At 44.3% G+C, this 11,875-nt stretch overlaps 1 protein-coding gene and 1 non-coding gene across 3 annotated transcripts; both read left to right on the plus strand.

Moving 5' to 3' along the window:
* Positions 1-9,563, plus strand: RPL5 (ribosomal protein L5). Of its 2 annotated transcripts, XM_045028032.1 has the most exons (8): positions 1-150; positions 1,308-1,377; positions 1,489-1,604; positions 2,950-3,084; positions 3,533-3,735; positions 4,836-5,013; positions 8,549-8,637; positions 9,402-9,563. In XM_045028032.1, exons 1-8 carry the CDS (start codon positions 148-150, stop codon positions 9,499-9,501), a joined length of 894 nt encoding a protein of 297 aa, XP_044883967.1. In that variant the 5' UTR covers positions 1-147; the 3' UTR covers positions 9,502-9,563. The 2 variants fall into 2 exon arrangements, with proteins under 2 accessions (XP_044883967.1, XP_044883966.1); XM_045028031.1 differs by lacking the exon at positions 1-150 and having other exon boundaries at positions 1,275-1,377.
* On the plus strand, positions 4,501-4,596 carry LOC123376763. The gene has a single exon (XR_006581934.1). It is a non-coding gene; the product is annotated as a small nucleolar RNA SNORD21 (small nucleolar RNA).
* Positions 9,564-11,875: the final 2,312 nt, after the last annotated feature.

The following is an 11,875-nucleotide window of genomic DNA, read 5'->3' on the forward strand; positions in this document are numbered from 1 at the left end:
CTCTCGCGGCACCTCCCTCCGCCTCGTCGGCCGGGCTAGGTGCTGCGGCTGCGCAGTGGGCGCGGCCTTTTCCCCCAGTGCTACGGGCTGTGGACGTTGCGCTGAGCGGCCCCCGGCCTAAGCCGAGACGGGACAGAACCTGGCGCAATGGTCAGTACCGCGCACCAGGGGCCCAGCACGGGTAGGGGCGATACGGGCCGGTGCCCCCGCGCCCGCTGCAGCCTCCAGCGCGGCCCGCGCCGGCCCGATGGACTCTGATTGGGGAGGCGCCCGGGCCCGGCTGCAGCAGCTTCCAGCGTGGCCTAATGGCCGCCCCCGCCGCCCGGGCCCGCTGCTGCCGGGACAGGGCCGGCGGCTCCCCGGGGACAAGAGCCGCTGACACGGGCCTTGCACCGCGCCTCAGCTGCCGGCTCCTCAGGCCTGTGTCAGCCCCGCGCCGGCGCGGCGGGCCGTAGGGAGCGGCGGGCCGGGTGTCTCCGCCATGTCTCCGAGTGCGGCCGGCGCTGTGCGGTGGGGAGCGCTGGGCCCTGGCTGCGAGGCTCCGCATGGCAGCCCTCGCGCCGCGCATGCATGGCCCCGGCCTGGCTCCTAGCGTCTGGGCAGGGCTGTGCTCGGCGCTGTCTAGCTGCGAGTGAGACGTGGGGGCAGGACACGGGGGTTCTGGGGGGAAACACTTGCTTTTTCGGTCTCCCTGGGTTGTTGTGAAAATGCTCCATGTCCCCTCTAGCCACTGGCTGTTGGCTTCAAATTTGGCAACGCCAGTTTCATACCAATATTCTCTTCCCTCGCCCGTCCCCTCGCTGCCACAGGTGGGCTTTGATGCGAATGTGCCAACTTAGTGTGGTCCGTGATAAGTAGTGGAGACTGGTTGGAAGTTTTCTTATCATGTTGACATTAAAGCTGGTAATTGTCCTTTTGACACTATTACCTTGATCAAGAAAATAATTATGAGTACATGGTAATAAGTGATTAAATTCGTTTATTTAGGTAACATAGTTTTAAGAAGCATCTAATTAATGAGTATGTATTATACATCTAATCGGCCTCTGCTGTATTTCTCTACTTCACATGAATCCACATGAAATGAGACAGTAAGATGTGCCTTAAGTTAGAATTTGAAGGTTCCTTTCCTCTCTTCCCTTGGGGTAACTTCTGATTTTTAATGTGTTTAGTCTGAGAAAACACTGTATCTCCTATCTTTTCAGCCCCTCCTCCCACAGACACTTTTTAATTCACAGTAGCCATCAGTAGACTTCTTGGTGCTGTGGTAACTGTGTCCAGTCGTAATTATGTTTTCTTTGTTCAAGGGGTTTGTGAAAGTTGTCAAGAATAAGGCCTACTTCAAGAGGTACCAAGTGAAATTCAGGAGAAGGAGAGGTACAGTTAATTTTTCCATAGCTCAAATTATACTGGTAAACTCTATTGATGTATGTCTTTGCTGTATGTCATCGCTGTTTGTTTCTCATGTCCATACTATTGTCTTTTCAGAGGGAAAGACTGATTATTATGCCCGTAAGCGTTTGGTGATTCAAGATAAAAACAAGTATAACACCCCTAAATATAGGATGATAGTACGCATTACCAACAGAGATATTATCTGCCAGGTAAGGATTTCTTTGCTTGCTTGGCTATACCAAAGCACTGCCTTTTTTTACCTTTATACTAAGGAGGGAAAAAAGCAACTCTGTGTTCTAAGGTCTGGTCTAACCACAGTTTTTGTAGTGGTATAGCAATGTCTGTTAGGAGTGTGATTTTGATCATTATAGATAAACATTGCAGTTATATCATGGATGTAGTTATACAGGTATAAATGTGCTTATTCCCGGATGGGGAATAAGCTCTCATAGTACAAATACAGTTGAACTGATGTAATTGCATCAGAGGCAGTTCAAACCCTCACTGCTGAAGCAGAAATGAAGTGGTTTTCTTAATCTTGAGTGCTAGTTTTCAGTTCAGAATGATGCACACTGTGAGCTATCTCCATCTTCCTTAGGCAGAAAGAAGCAAGACTGACCATGAGGTCTTGTCAGCTGGGTCCTGCTCCTGCATTGTTGTGGGGTCTCCTCTCACCCCCAAACATTCTGTTGGCTCCAGAAGCAAATGTGCTTTTAACAGCTTGTCCATAAAATCCTCAATCATAGGATTTAGTTGGGGATTGGTCCTGCTTTGAGCAGGGGGTTAGACTAGATGACCTCTTGAGGTCAACCGTGATATTCTGATTCTATGACACCTTTTGAATTATGTGCGAATAGACTTTTCTTATCAGTGCAAATAGAACACTTTAAGCTTGGAAGCTTCATATAAGTTGTTTTTTATAGTCCTTAATGAGGACTATATCACAGTCCAAGTTTGAAGAAAACAGGACAACAGATAACTGCAATAAAAATGTAGACTATGTACAAATGCTGCACGTGCCCCATAGTCCTCTTCAAGTTTTTTAAAAACATGTTCCTTCCTCTTGCTGTCTGAAAGTACCACACAAATAGGGGAAATATCAATGCAGATGAATGGTGAAGTTGACTAGATGTAATTGCTGTCAAATACACAGGTGAAACTAAGAAAATAACTGTTGTTGTTATCTTAACTATTGTAATGGTTGGTGGGGGTGGGGGTTCAGATAGAAGTGACTTTGTTTCTATTGGTCAGTTTAGCGCTGATGCAATAGAAAAAGCAGTATTGAGGCTGCATTATCACAGAGCTGTACTTCAACTCTTGACATTTATTATACTTTTTACATTTTGAGGTTTACTTTTAAGACATGACGATGAAAGGTTTAAATGAGGAAAGATGAAGAATTTAGATCTAAACTTGTGTTTTCCAAAGCTGCATATGGAGGTCTTGCAGTACTGCCATTGACTTGAGTAGGATTTCCACATGCAGATGGGAGGCAGGTTTGAGCACACAATATTATAACCGCTGTGAGAACACTAACATTTGTTTTGTTATCAGATTGCATATGCCAGGATCGAAGGTGATATGATAGTCTGTGCTGCATACTCTCATGAGCTGCCAAAATATGGTGTGAAAGTTGGTTTGACCAATTATGCTGCCGCCTATTGTACGGGCCTGCTGCTGGCTCGCAGGGTATGTACCCACTAAACTTGTATCTGCATGTCAAAGGGCTTGCTTTAGTAGATGGGCAGAAAAGAAAGGAGTCTGTCTGACAAAACAGAGGGTTCCACTTATGTATGTACCACTGACTTATTTGGAACTGTGTTCTAAATATTTATTTAAAAAAAAACGCTGAATTTGTAGATTGATTTGATTGCCCAGTGTGGCTGTCTAACAAACATGGGTGGGCTAAAGTATGCACAGATTTATTTAGTGGTTCCTGTTAAAACCTTCTGAGGGTAAGATTAGTGTGCGCTATTACTGAGGAAGCATTAATGTAGAATACCTGGGTGCTGCCACAAATACAGAATCAACTTTTATGACGATTGTCTTGCAACATGAAAACACTTAAATCAAAACACCTAAATGTGGAGAGAACTCTAGAGGAAGACATACTTATACTGTACTGTTCCTGTTACAGCTTTTGAACAAATTTGGCCTTGATAAGATTTATGAAGGCCAAGTTGAAGTGACTGGTGATGAATATAATGTGGAAAGTGTGGATGGACAGCCTGGTGCTTTTACATGCTACCTGGATGCAGGTCTTGCCAGAACTACAACTGGAAACAAAGTCTTCGGTGCACTAAAGGGTGCAGTGGATGGTGGCCTGTCCATCCCTCATAGGTAACTTATCTCAGATAAATTGGTCAAAAGGGAATTTTGAAAACTGAGACTTCACATCTTTATGTGCATTATAGTGATATTTCAACTTCACCTTAGGTTAGCTGAATTCACTGTGGAGTGACCCTGTTAATGTGGTAATTAGGTTTAATCCAAGTTGTATTTGCTTGTTTTCAGTAGATGTTATTGACATTCCTCCCAGAGACTCTTGAAGTTAAGGGAGTAAGATTAATGCTTATTTCCATAAAGGTTACTAAAAATACAGCAATATAATCACCTTTCACCTTGAATATCTAGTGACTGCAGTTAAGCAGAGTAAACACTTCTTACTGTTCATATTGCCATAGAAACAGTTTGTAGTAATGTGTAATTCTTTTTAATTCTCTGTCTTACCTCCTATTGTCTGACATTCTGTTTTGAGAAACTATGTACACCACATTCAAAATGATCATTGGCCTTAGGCCCTCTATACAACTATTAGTGGAAACTTGGGCCAGAATCTAAAATCCATCTGCAGTGGTGGCACAGGTTTCCGTGTAGAAGTCCTGGCGACCTCTACTTTAAGCTAGGATCAGTGAACGATCATGACTCAGGGTTGTCGTCTGCATTGTCTAATTTTGATGTTTATTGATTGCTTCTATGAATGCAGTTGTGACAAATAGTGCAAACAGTAGCTGCAATAACTTAAAGGAAAGGGGGGAAAGTTCAGTGTTGCTGCTTTATTATTTTTTTAGGCTGTCAACTTTCTGTCGGTTCTTTAACTTGGCTGCTATATGATGATACCCCAGTGACTGAGCAGTCTGTAGTTGGTCCTCGGTCTGTGTATGACGTATGTCATTGTTTCAAGACGGGACTGATGGCAGCTAAGGATGTCAATTTGCAAGTTGATTTCTTAACTTTGCTTCTAGAAAGCATAATCTGTCAGCTGGTTTAAAATTCTTTTTCTTTGGTCACACTTTCCAGCTACCTGTAGGGGAGCTATAGTGTATCAGTCACTTGAGACTTGTAGAATGCAGTCTCTGAATCTTAAAGAACTTCTTAAACCAACTTTGATTTAGGTGATGTAAAATTCTAACCACTAACCTGTAACTTGTGTTTCATAGTACCAAACGTTTCCCTGGTTATGACTCGGAAAGCAAAGAGTTTAATGCAGAGGTTCATCGCACACACATCATGGGTCAGAATGTTGCTGGTTACATGCGTTACCTGATGGAGGAGGATGAAGATGCCTACAAAAAACAGTTCTCCCAGTATATAAAGAACAATGTAACACCTGACATGGTAAGACACTGTCTGTAAATTAATTGCATATTAGTAGTGGCACTAAAAGATAATTTGTCTTGTTTAAAACTGATGCTAGGAATGCAAATACTTTGCAAAATATTAATGTGGGCCATGTAGATGGCATGTTATAAGACCAGAGGGGTACGCCCAATGCCAGGCCTCTACAAACCTAGTGCTATGATTCTTAAAAGTTGGACACATTCCCTGAACCCAGAACAGCTGGTAATGAAGGCCAAATTATATGACCTCTCTTGTCATACTACATGCTTCACCAAAAAGATGATAAAGGTGTGACCTGCTATCAAAAAGCTTAGCAGCTTGTTAAATGTCTTGCTTGACAGATATCAGACCAAGGATCTACTCCTTTCTATGACACTGTTCTACCAGAATATGTGTTGCCCTCCCTCCTCCTAACTCTTCCTTACCAGTGGTTTCTTGCCTGTCCCACTGTTATGTTGTTTTCCTTGTTTCCTTGTCACTCCTGATTCTCTGAGAATGTTCTGTTTGTATCACCTTTTGTATTGAAAAAGCCAATTAAATAGCAGTACAATGTGAGAACACTATATACAGCCCCTTACTTGTTAGTTTTTAGGTACACCTCTACCCCATTATAATGCCACCCGATATAACACGAATTCGGATATAATGCGGTAAAGCAGCGCTCCGGGGGGTGGGGCTGTGCACTTTGGCGGATCAAATCAAGTTCGATATAACGTGGTTTCACCTATAACACGGTAAGGTTTTTTTTGGCTGCCGAGGACAGTGTTATATCGAGATAGAGGTGTATTATGTTGGTATCTTGTAAATCATTTTGCTAGTATGTCTTAACGTCTTGTCTTAAAATAACTCCAACTAAATTTTAGCATACTAAACAGTTAAGAAATTCCATGAAAATTACAGTGAAACTTTGGCATTTACAATCTTAACTTCTTTATTCTCTGAAGTAATGTATGCAGTTTATATTGCCATGAAGTCTGTACTCAAGTCTTATGCTTACAGCAAGAACTCTTTCTTAGTGCCCATACACTAGATATGCTAAAGAGCTGTAAGCTTCCAAAATCCTTTCAGAGCCGACCTACATACAAATTTTTACCGAGATAACTTCAGCTATGTCTACACTACAGACCTTACAGCGGCACAGCCAGAGCACTGCAGCTGAGCTGCTGTATGGTCTCCTGTATGGCCACTCTATGCCAGCAGGAGAGAGCTCTCCTGCTGGCATAATTGAACCACTCCTGACAAGGGCAGTAGCTGTGCTAGTCAGAGACACTGTCCCGCCGGCATAGCACTGTCCACCCCGGCACTAATCTGCATTAAAGAATACTAATGGTACACTTCAATGTATGCAGTTGCCTGGAATATACAGCAGTCATGAAGAGAGGAGAAATGTCCCTGAGATGTGGTTTAGATGCATTCCATGTTTAAAGAGAACCTCTATATTGGACAAGGAAACTTTTATGCTGAAGCAGTCAGAATTGTTGCTTAGTAGTGGCCTAGTCCTAGTCAGGGGCGGCTCTAGGAATTTGGCCGCCCCAAGCACGGCAGCATGCCGCAGGGGGCGTGCTGCCAGTCGCTGGTCCCGCGGCTCCAGGGGACCTCTTGCAGACGTGCCTGCGGAGGGTGCGCTGGTCCCGCGGCTCTGGTGGAGCATCCGCAGGCATGCCTGCGGGAGGTCCACCCGAGCCGTGGGACCAGCGAACCCTCCGCAGTCATGACTGCGGAAGGTCCGCCGGAGCCGCCTGCCACCCTCCCGGCAAAATGTCGCCCCAAGCGCGCGCTGGGGTCTGGAGCCGGTCCTAGTGCATTAGACCACTGTATTGGAAGTTGCAGACCTGGGTTCTGTTCCTGGCTGTATCACTGATATGCTGTGTGATCTTGGGCAAATCACTACTGTTCTGTGCCTCAGCCCGTCTATAAAACAGGGATAAAGATGTTGACCTCCTTTCTAAAGCACTGAAATCTGCAGCTGAAAAGTGCTATTTAAGAACTAGGAATTTTTATTTCCAAATATGCTAAGATGGAGGTTCTCTGTTTAGAGATGTATTTCCCTTACCTCCCACAACAAAGTGATTTCTAATGGGATGACCTAACATCTAATTGATAAATTCATCAGTTGCATGGCTTAATAATTAGTGTCTCAGACTCTGCCATTCTCTCACCCCTGCATTAACAATAAAATTTCTATCTTTATTGAGGCACAGCTGTACAAAATTACCACTATTGTGAAAAATTGCATGTTTTTTAGTTCAGATTACTTCATTCACATATGGCCATTGTTGTTGATCACAGGTTTTGGTTCAAGTCAAACTAAATGTTCCCTCAGACGTGTATAGTCTTTGGAGAAACTGGCATGACTTGAGTTTTCCTCCTTTGCCGGGGACATGCTAAACATTCCAGTTTCATTTAGAGAACTTCCTGAGTTAGTTCTTAATTTAGGTTGAGGAAGGAGACATTTTGCAAAAGCGATGCACAAAACATGGATAGACTTCAGAGAAAGGATGATCTAGTGGTTAGGATGCTTCCTAGGTTTCATGAAACTGGTGCAAATCCCTGTTCCCCTGTAGATTTCTTGTGACCTTGGCCAACTAACTTCGTCTCTCTGTGCCTCTATTCGCTGCCTGCCATGGGTATTGCGAGGTGCTCATACTATACTATAGTAACTGGTGGGACCATCTAAGCACCATAGATAGAGACCAATGACTCTTTCCCCTGTAAAGAAAAAGTTTCTTTGGATTCCAAAGCCAATCATGCTCTTAGCTGAAGGATGACTGGTTTTTGTTTTGTTTTTTTGGGGGGGGGGGGTGGTTGGTGGTAAAATTCTATCTCCTGAGCACAAGAGTGCAGTGCTGGTTGAAGGGTGGCATTTGATGTCAGTAGTATTTTTAGAACTTCAGATAGGTTTTGCAGAAGAAAGTTTCTGGTGTGAAATCTGTAGAGCAAGCCTGTCTGCACAGTTCCTGTGGAAGCTGCAGGCTTATTGCCTTTCTGACGTGCTCCTTTGAACTACATCTTAGGCTTTGTCTACACTGGCACTTCTGTCACTTAAACTTTTGTTGCTCAGAGATGTGAAAAAACACTCTCCTGAACGACAAGTTATAACAACAAAAGGTGCTGGTGTGGACAGCACTTCGTCAGTGGGAGCCACGCTCCTGGCGACTAAGCTACCTCTCCTTGTTGGAGATGGTTTTATTTTGTCAGCAGGAGAATGCTCTCCTGGCGAGAGAGCTGTCACACAGCGCACCTTGCAACACAAGCCGTTGTAAGGTGTGCAGTGTCGACAGCCTTGCTCTGTCCTAAGTTACTCTTTGTGGAGGAAGATTTAGCACCTTAGGTGGCTGTGTTCTGTTCCCAGTCTGGTTTAGACCTCTCTGTAGGACTGTTTAAAGATGTTGAGAGAACACATTTGACCTCCAGTCAGTATTCTTTCTCTACTCACTAGTATGTTCTTGGCAGTGGGATAACTCCCAACTTGTACGCATTGAATGAAGTTCTAACATTCATGACTTTATGGACTACATTGTATTTCTTGCAGATGGAAGAAATGTATAAAAAAGCCCATGCTGGTATACGGGAGAATCCAGTCCATGAAAAGAAACCCAAGAGAGAAGTAAAAAAGAAGAGGTAAAATTTTTCCTCCTTTGAGTTAGATATGCCTGTTACAAAGCAAATTTCTGGAGCTGTGGCATTTTTGTTAATTAATTCCTCCAGTCCCTGTTTAGTGTTGAAACTAACTGGATATTTCAGACATGATTTTAGGACAGAGGTTCTCAAACGTCATTGCACCGTGACCACCTCTGATAACAGAGTTACTACATGACACCAGGGGGAGGGCTGGAGCCTGAGCCCCGCTGCCCTGGATGCGGGGAACGGGGGCTGGAGCCTGAGCCCTGCCACCCTAGGTCTTTGGAGAGGTGGCCACACCCCAACCCCACTGCCCTCGGTGGAGTTCGGACTTCAGCTTCAGCCCTGGGTCCCAGCAAGTCTAATGCTGGCTCTGGCGACCCCATTGTGGTCCTGACCCAGAGTTTGAGAACAGCTAATCTAGGAACATAACTGGTATACTGGATCAGACTTGAGGTCCATCTAGGCTAGTCGCCTGTTTGACAGTGCTGCCACCACACGTTAGAATTATTTCCCTTGGTAGTAAACTGGATACTACAGTGAAAAACATGGTGCACTTTCATAATGTGACCAAACCTTGTGGTATACTAACTAACCCATTGCCTTGACCACTGAAAGAAAGAGTGCTATAGAAAGTAATCTCTGAAACACTATTTCCTAGGCATAATCTCACACTCATTCCTTATGGTCATGTAACTCCTGGTGTTCTGGTATTTAGATTTACTATTACTGCCTTGTGTATTTATACCATGTTTGCATTGCAGATGGAACCGTCCCAAGTTATCCCTTGCCCAGAAGAAAGATCGTGTTGCCCAGAAGAAGGCTAGCTTCCTCAGGGCCCAGGAGCGTACAGCTGATAGCTAAGAGATCTTCCACAATTTTCTGAGAAGACTTTGAAAAGTACAATAAATTTATTGAACCAGCAACTGTGTAGCATTGGCTTATTGACATTTGATCTAAAGATGCTTTATCTAAATGAAAGTCCAAACAAACTATCTGAAAAAGAGGCTCACAAAATATTCTACAGCGTTAGACTCATGATGATTGTCTTCAAGGTAACTTAGTATGTTTAAAGATCCAACTTATTGTATTTCACAGACCACTGGATAATGTTGTAAAGTTTCATTTTGTCACCTATTGACTTTCTCACCCTGTGAATTTTTGGCACTGGCTCTATTTCTCAGTTAACTACCTTTGTCTGTAGTTCTACTGGAGTTTTAGCTTTATGCATTGGAAAGTAAGACGAGATTTTTAAATACACTTTGCTGACCAGTCATTGGCATTGGTGAGTCTAGATAATAGCCAAAAGAAAATTAGTGTTAATTAAATGGGGTTATGTATGCATGTGATTATCCATTCCTCCTAACTAAGAATATGTACTTAATAGTGGCAATCAGTGTCTCTTGTAAATTGCACACATGTGGCTGCACAAGTCAGAAACTGTGCCTCTGTCTCCTCTTTGTGGCCCCAGCAAGGCTGTGGTCTGGTCCTTTAAGAGCCTACTGTACTCTGCTCAGTGCTGCGCAACACGCCCCCGTGGCATGAAAGCCTTCCTCCTCCTCTTGAGGCCATGCCTGGCTGGGAGGAGGTAGTGGGACAGCTCCTTTAGCAATAGCTCTGCAGTATCCACCCAGTTCTGGGAGGCTCTGGAGTTGATCTGAGGAGGCCAAAGCATATCACCCCTGCCCACAGTTGGTTTCGGGAGATGTGACAGTTGCTCCTGGCAGAGGGGGGTTGAAACCACTAGCCTTGGGGAGTTGCCGTTTGATGCGCACACACCCCTTGCAGAGACTCCTAGCTGGCATGTCCCACCCTCAATTTTGTCTTTAGGCAAGGGTAAACTTGCTCAAGGACAAAAATATAGTGTTCAATGAATTTGGTAGCCCACTCAGTACCAAGAAAATGTAAAAGAATATTGGTGGCAATGCCAGTGTATGAGCTTTCTTGCAGAGTTCTTTCAGTTAATTAGCAACAAAGTAATGACATTATTGCTGTGCAATGAGAAGATTCATTGAATAATTTTTTAAAAAATTATCTACATAAAAACTAGATAACTGAAACCGTGGGATACCTTGAGTCATGAATTATCCTACCAATGTTGATTTTAATCTCTAATATTCTTTGGAATATCCAATTTCATTTGGAGCAATTGCTATTGAAGGGAGGATGTTGAACACTTAAAAAAACAAACAAACAACTACTGTCAATCATACTTTCTTAAAACAGGCTAATTCCATGTTTTAAAACCTTCCTGCCTTTTAACTTTTATGATTCCAATAGTAGTATGAAAACTATCGAATGGGATTGTCTTCCAATGAAAATTACCATATATACTCATTCATAAGCTGAATTTTTTTTTAGTAAAAAAGGGAAGCACCAGAGAAGGGGGTAGGCTTATGAACAGGTATAAAGAGGGAGAGTGGGACACAGCCTGTCCCCCCCAACAGAGGGAGCAAGGCGAGGCAGCAGAGCCAGAAGGGAAGAGGCGGGGCCAGAGTCTCTCTGCTTCTGGCCATGCTGCTCTCCCCCCAGCCTCTGAAGCAGCTGCAGCTCTGGGGCTAGCAGGCTACAGCTGTGCAGCTCAGCCCCTCCCCCCAGAGCAGGCTGTGGGCAGCACTGCCCAGCCTGCTGGAGCAGCTCTAGCCAGGCCAGAGCCATCCTTCCTTGGCCCTCCCCAGCTAAGGTGGGAAGGGATGGGATGGAGAGAGTGTGGGGGTCCTGGGCTAGGGGTGGGGTCATGTGGGGGGTGGTCACAGGGGTTACTTCCCTGACTCCCAGCTTCTCTCCCACCCCCCAAATTTCCCCACCAGTTGCTGTCCCAGCCTGTCAGGGTAAGCAGCTGGTGCGCCAGGACACTTTGTTTACTTAGGTTTACCTCAGTGCCTGCAGACGCTCAAGGTAAACAAACTCTCGGCCCACCAACAGCTTATCCTGATGGCCCGGGAGCCAAAGTCTGCTGACCCTTGAATTATAGGGTCAGCTTATGAACGGGTAATAAAATTTTTCCATTTTTCCTTATCCATCTTGGGTGGGGGGGTCAGCTTATAAATGAACCGGCTTATGATCGAGTATATACAGTAAGCAGTAATGAGCTCATTAACGATTAAGTGACTTGCTTCTTTTCTATAAGAATCAAATTGAAGCTGGATATCTGAAGTTATTTTAAGATAAAACCTTCCTTTTAAGAGTCTTTCAAACACCCAGTGTTACTTTATAAAAAATATTGCTGTAAAAGAGG

Source organism: Mauremys mutica, chromosome 8 (genome assembly GCF_020497125.1).
Source record: "Mauremys mutica isolate MM-2020 ecotype Southern chromosome 8, ASM2049712v1, whole genome shotgun sequence".
In the NCBI taxonomy this organism is placed as follows: domain Eukaryota; kingdom Metazoa; phylum Chordata; order Testudines; family Geoemydidae; genus Mauremys; species Mauremys mutica.